The following is an 18,315-nucleotide window of genomic DNA, read 5'->3' on the forward strand; positions in this document are numbered from 1 at the left end:
TAGAAAATATTTTCTATCATTTTTAATTGGGTGCATTTTATTTCTCTATATGTGATACTTCATTTAAACTTTTCTGCATTTAAATCAAGAAATTCTTTTTATAAAGGGGATAAATTACTGAATTTAGATTTTGATTAATTTTTGTCCTGATTATTTTATATCTTCAGTATTAGGTAGAAGTGAAACTGTTAGTACACTTTACTTGAAATCATGGTATATTAACATCTGAATCTTTTGTTTGCCCACTCCCAAATTCCAGCCTTCTTTCTTCTCAACCTTTATTTTAATTTGAGAAAGTGAAAATATCATTAAAGTTAATGAAGCAAATTCTCTAATAAGATGTATGATTAATATATTTAAATTTTTGAATAATGATATACTGAAATATATATATGTGTCATGTATCTACATAATAATACCAGGTACCCTCTACCATTCTAATCATATGTTGATTAATAGCCATATTACTTTTTACTGACATCTTTTCTAATTAGTTATCATTTTAGCCATATTTGTGCATATGTATTTAGAATAGCTTGTGGTTCTTACATAAAGAGAGCAATAGCTTCTATATTTGCTTTTTTTTTTTAATATTTTTTTCTATCTAGAAATTGACATTGAACGCTGTGTGCGAGAATCAATCAACCTGTTTTGTTGGACTCCTAAAAGTGCTACTTACAGGCAGCATGCTCAACCTCCAAAGCCAACGTCTGATAGCAGTGGAGTCAGAAGTTCGACACCTTATTTCCCCACTGAGTGTCCAGATCCTCCAAAAACAGACCTGGTATGTATTTGCTTGACTTAATTTATAAACTCTAAAAGAAGATGGATATGATATTAATACACTTAGTATCTTTATTGTTCGTAATACAATAATCACTTATGTTCTTTTAACATTGCTCTCTTCTAGTATGTTGTATTCATGCAGCTGTTCCAGGTCTTGAGGCCAACCAAAGGTGACAGCTTAATTAAGGCCTTCTCAGGTCTTTCCTGTGCATGCAGACATCCTGTGTGTGCACAGACAGACTTCTAGATTCCCAGGATCCTGTTAGCACTTTCAAATTGCCCTGTGGACGTTGAATTCCTCAGCTTTTCATTTTAGTGGGTTTTTTTTTTTTTTTTTTTTTTCATTGTCTACTTATTCTTTGCTCCTACTGTCATGGCCACTTCAGGCAGCCACAATATTAAACAATTGCTGCTGACTCTTTTTGACAGATATCTTCAGGGAAATGTCTCTTTGCACTGAGAGGATTCTGAATCAGGTCAAACAAAGGCAAGCGTTGTAAGGAGAGGTTTCTAGGAAACTGGAAGATAGGTCAAATAACCGTAACCTGCTGAAAGGACACCTCTTGGGAGCTCTAGAACAATTCTGTCCTGTCCAGTGGCTGCTAGATTTCTGGTTTGTGAGACTTGGTTTTTAAGGTGACTGTGGAACTGAGAGGGAGATGAGAGTAAGGAAAATTAAAACTCCACAAAGCTCACATTCTTACTGAAATTCAGGTGTTTCTTTCGACTACATACTCTATAGATTCCAGCAGACAGACCTTTGTTTAACTTCTAAATTCTAAAAAGTGTATTTTGATAATCTCTGCCAGTATTCTCATTATGTTTTGAAGGAGCGGCTCTTCTGAGATTCTTACTTTGCCATTCTCACTGATGTCACTCATTCTATGCTATTTGTCCACTACATTTTAATTCTTCAGTGAAACAAAACGATTGAGAAATAGTTGATTTTAAAACCTCAAAAAGGAATAGTGACAACTCAAGTAATGTAAAACTTTCATTTTGTGATTAAGTGAAATTTTACTAAGAAAAATTGCTGTTTATTTTAAATTTGAGTAAGTGGTTTTAAATCTTTGCCCTTACACTCTCATCTGACATGAGATTTTTGTTTAAAGTGTTTAATAGTTTGAATGTCACTAAACCCCAAGTCCTTTTATATATTGCTGATTATGATAAGTCTCAGAGTACTGGGTCAATTTGCTAAAACTTTGTAATACAAAACTAACTTTTTTTGTGTACTCAGAAATCTGATATATTATTCCCAACAACAATACTAAGAATGAAAAGAGAAAAATATATTATTTATGTAAAATGTTGCTATCTGAAGAGTATTTAAGTTTTGGTTAACTTTTATTTAGAATTTATTTCATTCTTTTTATGTTTCAACCATAAAGAAAAATATAATGAATAGTGCAAACAATATGTCTGAATACATACTGTAAAACAGATGTCATTCAAGTTACTGAATTAAGAGTACCTACATTCAAAATTTGCATTTAGTGGAGGATATACTGACAGTAAGCAAAAAAAGTAAACATTTAGTGTGTTTTCTACAGTCTACATATAAGTAAGATCATCTGGTATTTGTCTTTCTCTGTCCAGCTTATTTCACTTAGCATAATATCCTCAGGATTTCTTTTTTAATGGTTGAGTAATATTCCATCATATACATATACACAACACTTCCTTTATCCATCCGTCTGTTGTTGAACATTTAGTGGCATTTAGGTGCCATTTTGGAAATTAAACAATAAGGAAAAAATAAATGGGACTGCATCAAACTGAAAAATTGTTACACAACAAAGAAAACTATCAATAACACAGAAAGGCAATCTAATGAATGGGAGAAGATATTTGCCAACTATATATTCAGTAAGGGGTTAACATCCAAATTACACTAAAAACTCATACAGCTGAAAATCAAAGAACATACAACCCAATTAAAAAATGTGCAGAGGACCTGAATAGACATGTTCCAAAGCCATAAAGTGTATGTTAATCGCTCAGTCATGTCTGACTCTGCAACCCCATTGATTGTAGCCCACCAGCCTCCTCTATCCATGGAATTCTCTAGACAAGAATACTGGAATGTATTGCCATTCCCTTCTCCAGGGGATTTTCCTGACCCAGGGATTGAACCTGGGCCTCCCACATTGCAGGAAGATTCTTTACTGTCAGAGCTACCAGGGAAACCCTTCCAAAGGCATACAGATGGCTAACAAATACATGATCAACATCACCAGTCATCAGGGAAATGTAAATTAGAATCCCAATTTGATATGCACTCATACTGTTCATTAAAAAGACAACAAATAATTATTGGCAAATATGTGGAGAAAAGGGAACCTGTGTGCACTGTTGGTGAGATGTAAATTGGTCCAGCCACTGTGGAAAGCAACATAAAGGTTCCTCAAAAAATTAAAAATAGAATTGCCATGTGATCTATGGCAGTTTCACTTCTGGGTGTTTACCTTAAGAAAGCCAAAATTAATTTGAAAAAAATATCTATACATCAGTGTTCATACCAGCATTATTTACAGTAACCAAGATATGGAGGCAACCTAAGTGTCCATCAATAGATACATGGATAAAGAAGATGTGGTATTTTCATACACACACAATGGAGTATTACTGAGACAAAAAAGATTGAAATCTTGACATTCGAAACAGCATGGATGAAACTTGAGGGTATTTTGGTCAGTGAAATAAATCAAAGAAAGAAAAATATCATATCATCTCACTTATATGTTGAATCTAAAAGACAAAAAACTAACTGAACAAAGTGGGACTGTACTTACAAATACAGAGAACAAACAGGTGGTTGCCTGAGGGGAGGGGTGTGTGTGAAATAGGAGAAGAAGATTAAGAGGTACAGACCTCCAGTTATTAAATAAATAAGCCATGGAGATAAAATACACAGCATAAGGAATACGGTCAATAATATTGGTATAACTTTGTATAGGGTTAGATGGCTAGTAGACTTATGGTCTTCCTGATAGCCAATTGGTAAAGAATCCACCTGCAAGGCAGGAGACCCCAGTTCAATTCCTGAGTTGGGAAGATCCCCTGTAGAAGGCTTAGGCTACCCACTTCAGTATTCTAGGATTCCCTGGTGGCTTAGCTGATAAAGAATCCACCTGCAACACGGGAGACCTAGGTTCCATCCCTGGGTTGGGAGGATTCCTTGGAGAAGGGAAAGGCTACCCACTCCAGTATTCTGGCCTGGAGAATTCCGTGGTTTGTATAGTCCTTGGGGTTGCAAAGAGTCAGATATGACTGAACGAGTTTCAATTCACAGACTTATGGTACTGATCGTTTCATAATGTCTACAAATGTCAAATCACTGTCTAGTACACGCTAATCCAATATAATATTGTATTCCAGCTATATTTCGTTTTTTAAAAGGAGAAGAGGAAAAGGACAATGGAAAATGCCAAGAAGTAGGAATCTGGAGAACATTAGAGAAGAGTTACTATTTTATGTGAGAGACTTAAAGAAAATCTATCTAATAAGGAGACATTTGGGAAGAGAACCTAAAAGAAGTGAGAGAGTGAGCTATATATATTTCCTGAGGAAAAAATGTTCCATCTTGCAAGTGCAAGGTGGTAGCATTGCTTTGAATGTTAGAGGAACAGTAAGGATACTATACATAGAATGGAATGAGTGAAGAAGAGTATTGCTGTTTTTGGTCACTCAGTCATGTCTGACTTTTGCAAACCCATGGACTGTAGCTGACCAGGCTGTTCTGTCCTTTAAAGGTATACAAACTTACTATTAATATATTTTGAAAGAAAAACCAACAGATATTGATGACTCATTGAATGTGAGGTACAAAAGAGAGAGTGTGTGAAAGAGTCAGTTGCTCATGTCTAGTTCTTTGCACCCCCTGGACTGTAGCCTGCCAGGATCCTCCGTCCATGGAACTCTCTAGCCATTCCCTTCTCCAGTGGATCTTCCTGACCCAGGGGTTGAACCAGCATCTCATGCATTGCAGGCAGATTCTTTACCATCTGAGCCTCCTTGTTGTTATCCAGGTCATTAAGACCTTTTTTGTATAGTTCTTCGTGTGTATTCTTTTTTTTTTTTTTTTTTTTTTTGCATGGCTTAAACAACATTTATTGTAGTTCTTGGGGATGAGAAGTCCAAGATCAAGGTACTGGCAGATTTGGTTCCTAGTGAGAGCCTGCTTCCTAGTATACATGGCCTTTTCTCTGTGCATGTATGTGGTGAGAGAGGTATCTGTCTTTCTCTTCTTGCTGTTATTCAGTCACTAAGTTGTGTACGACTCTTTGCAACCCCATGAACTTCAACACACCAGGCTTCCTGTCCTTCACTATCTCCCTGAGTTTGTTCAAACTCATGTGCATTGAGTCAGTGATGCCATCCAACTGTCTCATCCTCTGTCGTCCCCTTCTCCTCTTGCCCTCAGTCTTTCCAAGCATCAGGGTCTTTTCCAATGAGTTGACTCTTTGTATCAGGTCCTTCCAATGAATGAGTATTCAGGGTTGATTTCCTTTAGGATTGACTGGTTTGATCTCCTCACTGTCCAAAGGACTCTCAAGAGTCTTCTCCAGCATCACAGCTCAAAAGCATCAGTTCTTCAGCACTCAGCCTTCTTTATGGTCCAACTCTCACACCCATACCTGACTACTGAAAAAACCATAGCTTTGACTATACAGACCTTTGTCGGCTAAGTGATATCTCTGCTTTTTATTTTATTTTATTTTATTTTTGATGTACTCCTTTCCCAATTTTGTTTTTTCTTTTCATTTATTTTTATTAGTTGGAGGCTAATTACTTTACAATATTGTAGTGGTTTTTGCCATACATTGACATGAATCAGCCATGGATTTACATGTGTTCCCCTTCTGTGTATTCTTGCCACCTCTTGAGATGGCAAAAAGGTACAGAAATAAAATAAAAAAGAAAGTAATAGAAATAAAAACAAAGTTTTCTTACCACCTAGAAGTTAAAAATAAACCAAAAAATAAAATAAACAACTTCTTTTTTAATTCTTCAAACAAGGAATACATTTCCAATAAAAATTCTAGAATATCTAGAAAATAATCAGAACCTATTAGTACAGTGCAAGTAGACATTTCTCTTTCCACTTACATGATACCTTAAGTATATTAGATATTGATTGATTGTCCCTACCAAGTCATTTTATTTCAGCTAGCTTTTGGAAGATTGACAGGGTTTATATAAGTAAAGAAGATAAATAATTTTTTTTATCACCATGATAAATCCCAACACCATTCTAAAGACTTATGGAAAATAAAAATAATATTACATATTCACCTAATTTTGTTTTACTTACTCTTTCCAAAGCATACTCTGCTTGGGTAAAGAGCAGGTTCACTGGAAGAGGCCACATTTCCTCTGCTAAGGAGGGAACTTGCAACACTATGGAGTTCCACCATTAATGTTCTGGAGTGTTAGGTATGCAGAGGCTAAGATTTTATAACACATGTATTGTGACTTTGTGAATATTAAGTATGTAACGAGTTGAAAGAAACTGGGTCGTTGTAATTATTCACAGTGAAATAAAGGAGTTCTTAAATACACAGATTTGAAATTAAAATTTAATTTACTCATTACAGTTTTTCTGCTTATACATTTAATATCCTTTTAGTTTGAACATACCTTTCTTGAGTTCTATTGTCTAAACCTGCTACCAGAGATAATTTCTTCTTATTAACTATTGATATCATGGTATTGTGTGTGTGCAAGTTGTATTTAATTGTTACATTTTATTTAAGTGATGAATTTAGTGCTTCTAGAAATCACTCTGTAGTAAATATCATGAGGAAAAATGTATGACTTCATATTTGTAAAATGTAGCTCTGTAAGTTGCTGAAGCAGATTAAAAGAAGTGGCAAAGCCAGGGAGGCATACTCTTAAACTCTAATTTAAGTTGCTTTCATTAGTACTGTATTTTAATTAGTTATGAGACCTTATACAGAGAAGAATTATATTAGGGGAAGCTCAGAGTCCTTGGCAAGAAATATCTTGGTGAGGTGAGAGGACAAAAACTACTCCGGCAAGACTTCTGAAGTCTCTCTAATGTTAAAAGGGGAGTCTTGATATGAACAGTCATTCCTAAACAGAGCTAATGTTCAGAGGGAGAGTATCTTTGATCTCTCTCTAAGCTAAGTCAGATTTTTCCTTCTGTTAGTCAAAGAGAGAACTTCTCCAGATTGGATAGAACTAATGCGAACTTGTTTCTGAGGTTAAGGAAGTGAACTTCTCACATTGAGTAGTCTGTCAGAGTCCAACACTTAGGACTGGCTGGATTAAAATTATATGGCAAAGCCATATCTATTAGCATAATAAGGAAAATGAAGTGTAATAGGTAAAGGCTTCCTATTTTTGAAGTCCGTGGTATTTTTCTTTAGTGTTTAATAATATAGCTGATTGTTTTCTATACATATAATTTATCTTGTTAGTCATTTATAATAGCCTAGCACTATATTTTAATCTATTTAGCATGATCATGAGGGTGCCAGATTATTCAGTTATTCAGTCTCTATATGTGCCTACATTTCCTTTATTAAACTAAATTCCTGAAGAGTAAGAACTGCATCTTAATGATTTTTGTGTTCCTGTTGCTTAGTATAATGCTTGATGCATCGTAGCCTCTTAATAAATGAAATAATAAGATACATCTCTGATAATTTACATGTGCATTAAAGATCCCCGGGGCCCAGTTCAGTGGCCAGGAAATAGTGTGCTCTCAATATACATGTGAATATTTAGTAGAAATAATCACCACAAATAAGGTTTTACTAGTGAACTTCAGCTGAACAAAGTGTTAATCCACAACTCATTATTCATCAAGCATGTTAACTGCATCGACTTTTCCTTCGTAGCATACATTTTACTGATAACTATATACTTATTTATTTTATACTTTATCTCTTGTATCCACAAAACCTGTCACTCTGCCCGACTTATTAACAGATAAATAATGCCTAGAAATCAATAAATATTTTTGAATGAATTAAGAAAAAGTTAGTTCCAGTTAATCAATTTTACTCCATTTCCTATAAGACATTTGCATCTAAAAAAAAGGTCTTCAAAGTCTTCTATAATACTTGCTGTAAATGATATTAGAGGCTCCACAAACATCCCATATCTACTAAATCAATCTCTGAGGGCTGGTGCCTAAAATCTATATTTTACTGAAGTCTTTGGGTGATTCTAAATTTGACATATGCATATAATTTTCTCATAATTCATATTTTTTTAGTTAAACAGAAATGTTTATTCATGGGGGAGGAAGGGAATCACAGTGATAAGATACTCATGGTTATAGTTGATTTTTATATTATTTTTATACTAATCTACTTGTTTTATAGTTATTTATCTCTAACCTTTTTGGCAAGTTAACTTTCCTTTCATGAACTAAAACCATCACCTGTTTCACTACTCAGCAAAGTCTGAGCCTTGCTTGTCTTTACTGCCAACGGCCAGCCCTCTTTTTAAATCTCTGTCTCACTGGCTACTCCTCCCCTGCTTGCTACTTTTTATGAGAGCAGTTTTTAATCAATGGTACTGACATACAGCATTGGAATTCCAAAGTCCTTTCATGTGGGAATAAAGTAGAGAAATCCATCTTGGACTCAAAAAACTTATGTTCTGTACTAACACTTTACGTTTTCTCTCTTGAAATCAGTAAAAGGTAACCCTGTTAAATCAACTCAGACTTTATGTCATGATTCAAGTAATAATCATAGGGTATTAATATATGAATAAGTATGAGTATAAATGTACTTGTCATATAACATGAAAAGCATCCAGAATTGAAAGTGACAAACTGTTCTCCTTCCTGAAAACTTGAAAATATAAACAGTTTTGCTTCAAGAGAAGAAGTGTAAAGAAGTGAAATGTTGGTAGGGATTAGGGAAAAAACCAAGCAAAAGACATTGATTTTTTTTTAAATTATGTAATTTTACTTTGCCTTTATTTCCCCTTATCATTTTAAGAGAATTTTTGCTGTTTTATTCATTCAGCAAACATTTGTTGAGCACCTACTAAATGCCAAGCTCTTTTTAATTCAATTTGTTAAGGACTTTATAGTTATAGAGTTGTTTTCACAGTCCTCATTTAATAGTAGTATGGGCTGCATCTTTTCAAAGTACCTTGCTGACTGAGGGTACATGAGGGAAAGTGGCTGGGCACGTACATACCTTCAGTTCAGATGAAAGAGATGATCAACAGTGCCCTAGCCTTGTCCCCGTTACAACCATCCTGTTCATTTTCGCATCTCAAATGTTGTTCAAACAGAGCCCTTCAAATCTAGTTAGCAAGATTATTTTCATTTTATATAAACTTTGTTTCCTATGGTATATCAGTTGCAAATTTGGGGTGTAATTTAATTCAACACACCAGAAAACTATTTTGGCGGATGGAAATAATGTATCAGGAAGGGATAAAAACATATGTTAGATTGTTTGGAAGGGTAAGCTGAACCAAAATCTCAACTCTTTTGCTGAATGAAACAGAGTATAAATGAATAAATATAACAAAATAACTCCAGGATAAGTGTTTATTTCCAGGTCAAGAATATGAAAATCAGTGGTGCATGTTTGCCATTGCTTTCCATCATTGACTGTTCATATTTTTTCTCATTTTAAAATTCCATTTGTTTCACGGCAGCAGTCTAAAACTTAAAATATTTACATATTGAATATCTTAAACATTTACTGCTACCCCTTTTTTGTGAAGTGTGAGAAATCAAAATTCCAGTTGCATATTAAAAATATATCTCCTTCTTATAGAAATCCCTGGGGCTTCTTTTGCTAAATCATTAAATTAGTAAATGCCTCTTTTCTGACTGTAGGTACTTCAGTGTTCATAGTCTGTTCTGAATGGAACAGTGCCCTCTTAATTCAGTGAGTGAAACAAGGGCAGAAAAATGCCCAGAGCCAGAGAGGAACCAAATAATGACTGAAGGAGCACTAGATTTCTCGAGTGTGCTGTACTGAGGGAGGCTGGGCTGTGGCGATGGATCTTGGGAGGGAAAAGAGATGTTTACAAGTTTGGGATAGGAGGGTATTGAGGATGGAGTTCTTGATAGAAAACACAAAAGAAGAAAATAAATAAGAAGTCTTGTCATCTTTGGTGGAAATAACACTTGTCGTGACTTAGGGTAGAGTATCCTGTTTAGAATAGGCCCAGGCCAGCGGCTGGGCTGATCTGAGACACGGCACACTTCCCCACAGACATCAGGGTGAGACTTTGACACCACATTACCGTATCAATTGACAGGAAGGTTGTGCTGGTGACAGTTTTCATTCCTTTGCGGTTTGATTTGCTTCAGTATGGATTTGAGACAGTTCCTAAAGCAGTGTTTTTTCACGAGTGAATCTACAGAATACATTTTCTTCATGAAGACCGTTGGGTACAGGTAGTGCAATCCCAACTTGCTAATGAACATCTGGGTGCTTGCACTGAGATCTTTCTTATGCATACTCAAAGTCCAGGGATGTCATTTCATGTATCAGTGACATTCCTGACATTTAAAGAGAAATGGATTCTGGCGCTATTCTACAGAAGGGCTAGCAACAAGAGACACATACAGGATTCTGTGAGTCTAATGATTTTCACAATCCCAGGGCATAAATGTCTTGTTTTTTTCAGCTATCCTTCCAGTGTATCCTATAAACTATGCAAAATAAATACACAAGCCTTGTTATATGATATATACTGCCAAAATTTCAGTTAACCCAATTTGTATATGTGCTGACAAATAAAAGTAATGAAAAAGAAAAGGCAGCTTTTATCTGCAATATCCTCATATCTCCTAGAGAATTAATGTTAAAGTTTATTTGTTTCTTCATTTCTCCCCAAAGCCAAAATGAGCAACTAAACTGGAATTATTCCAGATATGTCTATCTGAATTATAGGTTATTGCTCCTAAATCCTATAGAAATTAAGTAAAACAAACACTAGCAAAGAATAGATTAGAATCCTGACATACTTCATTTAATTAATGCATTTTAAACTCTCATGCTTATTAAATAGATACTTGAAATAGTTTAAGATTAATAAAATGTTTGTTTTCTTGAAGAAACTAAATTGTTCCCACTGAATTCAAATAGCCCTCTTACAGAAAACTAGATTCCCACATGTACTTATATCCATTTCCGAATCCTATTTTCAATTATAGTCATCTGTTTCAGTTTCTTTCTTTTCCAGTACCAGTACCAAGAGGTTATTAGAATTATAATTATATCATACGTTTGGCACTGTGTTTCTACAGGAATTGTAGAATTGGTTTGTCTTTTTCCCTCCTTCCCTGGGAAAAATATCATTTTGGTATTTATGTTGTGATAAGTTTATAAAAAGTAGAGAAAATTGATATACTATAATGAGTTTTATATTGTCCAAAATCAGAGTATACCTTTCTGTTTATTCATGTCTTGCAATTTCTCTGTAGTGTTTTATTTCTTATGTATTTCTTATTTGGCTTATTACTATTTTAACCTTTCTCTTGCCATTATTATTAGGATATTTTATTTCATTATATTTTCTAGCTGGTTATATGTAAAGAAAGATTGCTGGCTTTACAGTTTAATGTAAACAACTACATTGTTTAGAATAGATTAGAATTTCAAACCCCAGCTCTGCCATACCAGCTGTATGACCTGTTTGCTTATCCATAAAACAGAGATTAATAATTTTACATACTTCATCGGATTACTGGGAGTATTAAATTAGTTAATATATTCAGAACATTGCTGACACATAGTAAACACTCTGTAAGTTTTCTCTTTCATCCTCATTATTGTTATCATTTATCTGCCATGTAATGTTCTCTCATTATTTGTGAGTTTTTCAGTTGATATAAATTTTCCAGTTGTATACCATCTAAAAATTTTAATTTTGCTTCATTTACAATTCTATCCATCTTATATCTTTCTGTTGTTTAGTTAATTCACCTCATTCTCATGTTTAACATATTCATCGTGTTTATCTCAACCTAGGAGATTTATCAAGTTCTGCTTTTATTTCTAAAGTATTTCCAGAAGCTTTTAGAAAATTGTAGAGTAGCACCAGCACCACCACTGCCCATATCCATCACCATGTTGTCCATGTTTTTGATCCCTAGATCACTATGAGAGTTCTCCACTTACTGCCTCCATGTCTTTCACCCTCACTTCAACCACTTTAAACTAAAATATTTCCCAGGTACCTGTCTTTGAAATACATAAGTTCTTATTGATCTAATTTGTATGTATGCTTATACATACAAACAGTACTAAGCCTCATAATTAGAATCATTCCTGAATCTCTTTAAGTAGAAACTCCTCTGATGTCATTAAGTGTTATGTACATGTTTCTAACTTTTGTCCTAAGAGATAGGCATGAAATTTTCTGACCTATTAACAGTTGAAAATCAATCAGAAAAAATTTGTCACAGAATTCTAGAGCTGAAAAAAGCATAAGATGTCTGCTCCTGGCCCTTCATTTTATACATGAAAAAGCTAAGACCCAGAGAGATGAAATATCTCCAAAATATTGATATTGTATATCAAAGAGAAAATTACTTTCTTTACAGAAATTTAGCTTACACAAAATTTTTTAGGAGCACATCTGTGACAATTTTAGCATAAAATCCCTTATCACTGAAGAAGGTCTTTCTCCATATGTTTCATATTCCTGTACATTATCTCACTTATTTGAAGGAGAAAAATATTCTCTCTAGTATGAAAGCTATGTTATGCAGCTTCCAGAGCATGACAGTTTTATTTCAGACTTCCATTTCACATGCTATGTTTCTGTATCTTAGAAATAGTAACCTTTCCTAGTCTCTTTACAAGCAAGAGGGAAAATGAAAATACTATAATGCCACTTAAACAATTTATTTTTTAACTATCTTTGCAAGTTGATAAAGTTTTTGAGGATTGTTTTTGTTAGTGTTCCTTTGAGAATGGTAGTTAATGGCCCTGCCGGTCCCTCCTCATATGTTAGCTAGAAATATCTATCACTAAGAAAGCAGAGTCTGCTTATTGTAGACATGTGGGAAAATAAGAGTTACCGGATATTGCTCTAAGAACTCTCAACTTTATGTATTCTAAGCCTTATTAATAGTTTACATAATGTAAGATTTACTCAGCAGTATATGGATGTACCTAACAAAAATAACTTTTTTCCTTTCCCTTTTTCTTCAAAAATCGTTTATTATTTCTTATGACCTAATCTGCAGTTTTTATGCTGATAATTCCAAAAATATGATCCTCTAGCCATTGTTGTTCTGTTGCCCAGTCGTGTCTAACTCTGTGATGCCGTGGACTGCAGCGTGCCAGGCCTCCCTGTCCCTCACCGTCTCCCAAAGTTTGCCCAAGCTCATGTCCATTGCATTGTTGATAACATCCAGCCATCTCATCCTCTGTCATCCCCTTCTCCTCCTGCCTTCAATCTTTAACCTAGCCACATCTTCTCCCAAACACCAGTTTCTGTCTCCAGCCACATCTCAACACTTCAGCTTGGTAGATAGACCCTGTGCATCCTGTTTCACAAGTCTAAATCAGAACTTGTCTTCCCCTTGTCTACTGTCTGTCACTGTTACTGTCTTCTTTTCTCCCTTAACCACCCATGTCCAGAACATAAATGCCATCTTTGCTCATTCCTGTCCTTTATCTTTCATAAAATTTCCTACAGTGCCTTCCTTTACCTTTAATCAATACACCCAATTTTACTGAACAGCTACTGAATTTCAGGCTCTCTGCTAGGTAGTGGAAGTGTGAAAAACAAGCCTTAGTCTCTGCTTTCAAGGAGCTCATGGTATATTTATTGGAAGAGACCAGTATCGGTATGGAACAGGATCTGTAAACCCGAGACACTCTGGTTGGATACTTGTGAACTAAACTTTAAAAAAAAATCTTTCAAAATGAAAATAGCTTCCTGAAAAATTTCCTCCTTGTTCATAGCAGGATGAATTGAAACAAATGTGGAAAGGGTTTTAAATGAGAAATTTATTCAGCATACCTCCTAGAGGTAGAACCAAAGCTTTAGAATCAAAACACCTTCCCAGTGTGTTTGATTGAATTGCTTCACACAAAATATGCATGAAAACCCCGACTTCTTTTCTTCACAAACTCCTATTCATCCTTTTAATCTTTACTCATATGTTACCTTTTTAAGAAAATGTTTCCAAATTGTCCACTTGCTTCTGGGCAGATGAACCACTGCTTTTCCTGTATCATGATGGAAAGCAAACTTCAGTGAGTTCAGCAGTGAAAGAAAAGAAAGTAGAGGTGAGAAGATAGATAGTAGCTAGGAAAGTACTTGCCCTTTGGAGAGTAATTGTATTGTTTAGTATTTATTTTCACATTTAGCTTTCACTATGGATAGGAGAGAATTGGATGTATTTGTAGGCCAAGGGAATGACTGAAGCAAAGAAAGATAATGAATAGAGCAAAACTCTTGGTTCCCAGTGTCATCACTTAATCTAGATCTTCATAAAATCCACTTCATTACAAGACTTTCTGCCTATTATTTTTCCCATCTCTAATTCATCCTGCAAAATATGGCCAAATTAATCTTCCTAAAATGTTGCTGTTAACATGTGGCGCATTCCTCCAAAAATCCTACAGTTCTTATCTATTTCTTATGTCCTTGAGCTTCTCTGTCTTCAGAGCCCTCATGGTCTGTCACCTACCTACTTATTCAGTAGTATTTCTCTCTCTTTCTCAGGACAGATGTTCATTCAGTAAAACTAGTCTCTTCATTACCATTTTCATACCCATTGACTCTAAGTTCTATCAGAACAAGTATCTTTGTTTTGTTCATGAATGTATCCCAAACACATTGTATATACCTAATGGGTGCTCAATAATTATTTATGGACTGGTTCCTTGCTCATTCACATCTTAGAACTCTTACAATTATCTACTTATGTAACATTCCTCTTCCTCTTTTCTACTTTCCTAAACCTTACTGATTTTTCCTGACTCAAGTCCCACTTCTTCCACCTATTTTTTGCTAACTACTTCTCCCCATTATTGTGTTTATTCCTTTCCCTGTGTTCTCATAGTACGTAGCTGTGATTCCATACACTGAATCTTATGAGAGAAGCAGTGTAATAATATGGTTAAGAGCTCAGACTCCAGAGCCAGGCTAAAGTTGAATCCTGGCTCTGTTACTTGCTGATTATGTGGCCTTTGTTATTTAACCTTTCTCTGCCCCAATTTCCTCATCTGTCAGTTCAGTTCAGTCGCTCAGTCATGTCCAATTCTTTGCAAATCCATGAACCGTAGCACGCCAGGCCTCCTTTTCCATCACCAACTCCCAGAGTCCACCCAAACGCATGTCTATTGAGTCGGTGATGCCATCCAACCACCTCATCCTCTGTCGTCCCCTTCTCCTCCTGCCCTCTATCTTTCCCAGCATCAGGGTCTTTTCAAATGAGTCAGCTCTTCAGATCAGGTGGCCAAAGTATTGGAGTTTCAGCTTCAACATCAGTCCTACCAATCCTCATCTGTAGCATAATCAAAATAATAAAATCTACCTCACAGAATTGTTGCAAGATTGAAATGAGCTCATATATGTCAAGTGCCCATCACAGTGACCAGCACATAGCAAGCACAATATAAATGTTTTCTGTCATTATTGTATAGTTTTATTATTGCTTTTATGTTAGTATTTTCCAATCAGATTAGGGACTCTTTGAGGTGTAAATGGTATTTTATCTCCATCAAGATGTCTCAGCATAAAGCTGGTTAATTGAATATTTTTAATTGATGATTTATTAAAAATTTAGACTATATTAAGACTGCCATCAAGCTGCTTCTTTTGGGATGTGATTTTTAGAAACAACTTATTTCATATAAGGATATACAGTCTACCAAACATTTTTACCCTTATTATATCAATGGATCCTTACAATAAATTGGTGAGGTGTCATTATTCTCATAGTACAGCTTAGAATTGTATGGTCAGAGAAGGTAAGCATCTAACACCCTCTCTCTCAGCACTACCACATCCGCCTACTTCTTGCCTGCTCAGACAGGTACAGGACAGATTATTAAGTCTTCTGTATAAACAGACATTCTGCTACAAAAGAGAATATCACTACCCCTTCTTTCAGGTATGCCCAAATCTCTAAAAATGTCTTGGGCACTCCCCTTCACTTACCTTGTGAGAGAGCGAGAGGGAGTTATTTGAGTGTCCAGAAACACCTACTTCTCTACCCTGCAGGATGAGAAGGGAGGGGCATCTTATCTTGAACACTGTGCTTGCCATGAAGTTGACCCACACCACCTCCAACTAAAGCTCCTTATGTAGCTTCGGAGATAATAATTGGAAGTTGTAATTTCAGTCACTTCTCACCTAGCCCCGGGCAAGGGCGGGCGGGGGAGAGTTGGTGGCTTTTGCTGGCAGTTTCCGTTTCCGTTAGCGTGTTAGAGCCTCTTTGTTTCAACCCAGGAACAACATCATTCAGCATCCTGTTACATATGCATACATTCATTTATCAAACATTTCAGCACCTTCTCTGGGCAGAGCCCTCTCATCTCTTGCTATGAGAGATACAAAAGAAATCTGAGCAATTTAAGCTGTTGATATACCTGGCTCTTTGTTGTCATCAGCATGTTTGTATTAATCCTGTCTCTCTCCTCAAAACATGATATGTCACTTGAAGGGTCTTTGGAGTACAGTTTTCCTTAAGAAAGTGTATTTTTAAAAAAAAAAGGTATTTTCATTGTGTTGAAATATACATTATTTAATACATAGATAGCTGGCCCTGTGATGTTCCCTGTCTTATAAACATGCCTGCTTTTGCTCTTCGTGCTTTCTGATTTCCCCCTTTGTTTTAGAAGTTTATCTTTAGTATTATAGTTGGTGTTCTAATTCTAAATGTTTTTGCTCGAAACAAGGTAGCTCTCTCTCTATAGGAAATGTATACAATGTGTGTCACTGTCTGTGCTACCTCATTTTAGTTTCTTGAATTAGATATTTAATAAATGCTGTTTTGCTTCCAAAATGAAGAAACTTTAAACTGACTCAAAGAATCAGTACTATAGACCTTCTAAGGCCATCCTGTCCCAGAGAAAAACCCTCAGAAGCTCCAGGAAACTATCCATCTATCATGTATTTCCTGAACATCACTTCTGGCCTCATTTATACCCAGATACGATTTAGCAACTAAACCACCACTGTAAATGTCATTTGAAATCCTTAATCTCCAAGTGGCTTTAGAGAAGCTAATTTTTTATATTAAGATTTTATCTTTCTTTCTCACCCTCCCCCTAAACACACACATACACAAAATAATATAAGAAAACTGCTTCCTTCCATAGGGAAGGGTGTTTGTTATTTTTAACCTTCTAGTATACATTATGAGTATGATCACATAGGGAGTTGTTTCTAAGTGCAGGATCAAAATACCTTACTCTTAAAGGAAATGCAATTCTTGCTAAGAAAAATAATAGCCAGTAAGCAGTAATCTAGTAAATAATTTCTAACATCTTATATTAAACTAGGAAAACCTGTATAATTATTTAGTGATGGTAATGTAATTGACATTTATGTTGATAGAAGCTTGGAAAAGTATATTAAATATTCTTCCATGTAGCCAATAGGCCTTTTCTCTAAATTCTTCATACATTTGATGAAGAGGTGGATAAAGATCAGCTTATTCAAATATTTTTTCACGTGGAAAACAAGGTAGTCCTTACCAATGAAACAAGGCAGTAAACCTCAAACATTTTTTCTCCAATTGTCTGTATTAACCTTTGTGTGTCTCCTTTCTGAATGCATGAAAGCTTGCCCTACTTGCTGAGTTTTTTTTTTTAATCATTTAAAAACTTCATCTGAATTTAAGCATAATAATAATTTTATTTTTCTTTAACATATTTTAAACATATTTCTCTACATATTTTCTAGTGCTAGATCTGGTTACCTACAATGGTGACCATAAGCCATGAGTTTTCATTTTGAAGCCTTTTTATATTGCTGTAAATATTTGGTAAGAATAATCTTCAGACAGATTAGATTCATAGTTGTGAAGTATTTAAGAGAAGTATATAATAGTGCTGGTTGAAAATAAATCTCATATTTTTATAAATGTTTAATTAATGATTAAAACTTAAGCACAGAAATGTATTAAGATAAAAAGTTGTTAATTCCACTGATTCACAGACTTTTACAATTTCTATGCATCATTCTTATGCCTATGAAAATATATTTATATACACAGGCATGTGTTTATACATACATACATATTCACTGTGATATATGTCACCAAACTGGTATTGTATTGAATTTATTGGGTTTTTTTAAGTATTTATTTTATTTATCTACTTATTTATCTATTTGGCTAGGTCGGGTCTTAGTTGTGGCTCAGGATCTTCGTGGTGTCATGTGGGATCGATCATTCATTGTGGCACACACATTCTCTAATTATGGTGCGTGGACTAGTTGCTCTGCAGCATGTGGGATCTTAGTTCCCCAACCAGGGATCAAAGCCTCTTCCCTTGAGTTGCAAGACAGATTCCTTAACCATTGGACCACAAAGGAAGTTCC

At 35.1% G+C, this 18,315-nt stretch overlaps 1 protein-coding gene across 3 annotated transcripts in view; it reads left to right on the plus strand.

Moving 5' to 3' along the window:
• Positions 1-18,315, plus strand: part of TBCK (TBC1 domain containing kinase) — a 187,804-nt gene that overhangs the window by 114,587 nt on the left and 54,902 nt on the right. For all 3 annotated transcript variants that reach the window (XM_065907571.1, XM_065907572.1, XM_065907570.1), the window contains one exon: positions 609-784. In XM_065907571.1, coding sequence (XP_065763643.1) covers positions 609-784 — 176 coding nt within the window. The remainder of the gene's footprint in view (positions 1-608; positions 785-18,315) is intronic.

This window comes from Muntiacus reevesi, chromosome 16, assembly GCF_963930625.1.
Source record: "Muntiacus reevesi chromosome 16, mMunRee1.1, whole genome shotgun sequence".
Lineage (NCBI taxonomy): Eukaryota > Metazoa > Chordata > Mammalia > Artiodactyla > Cervidae > Muntiacus > Muntiacus reevesi.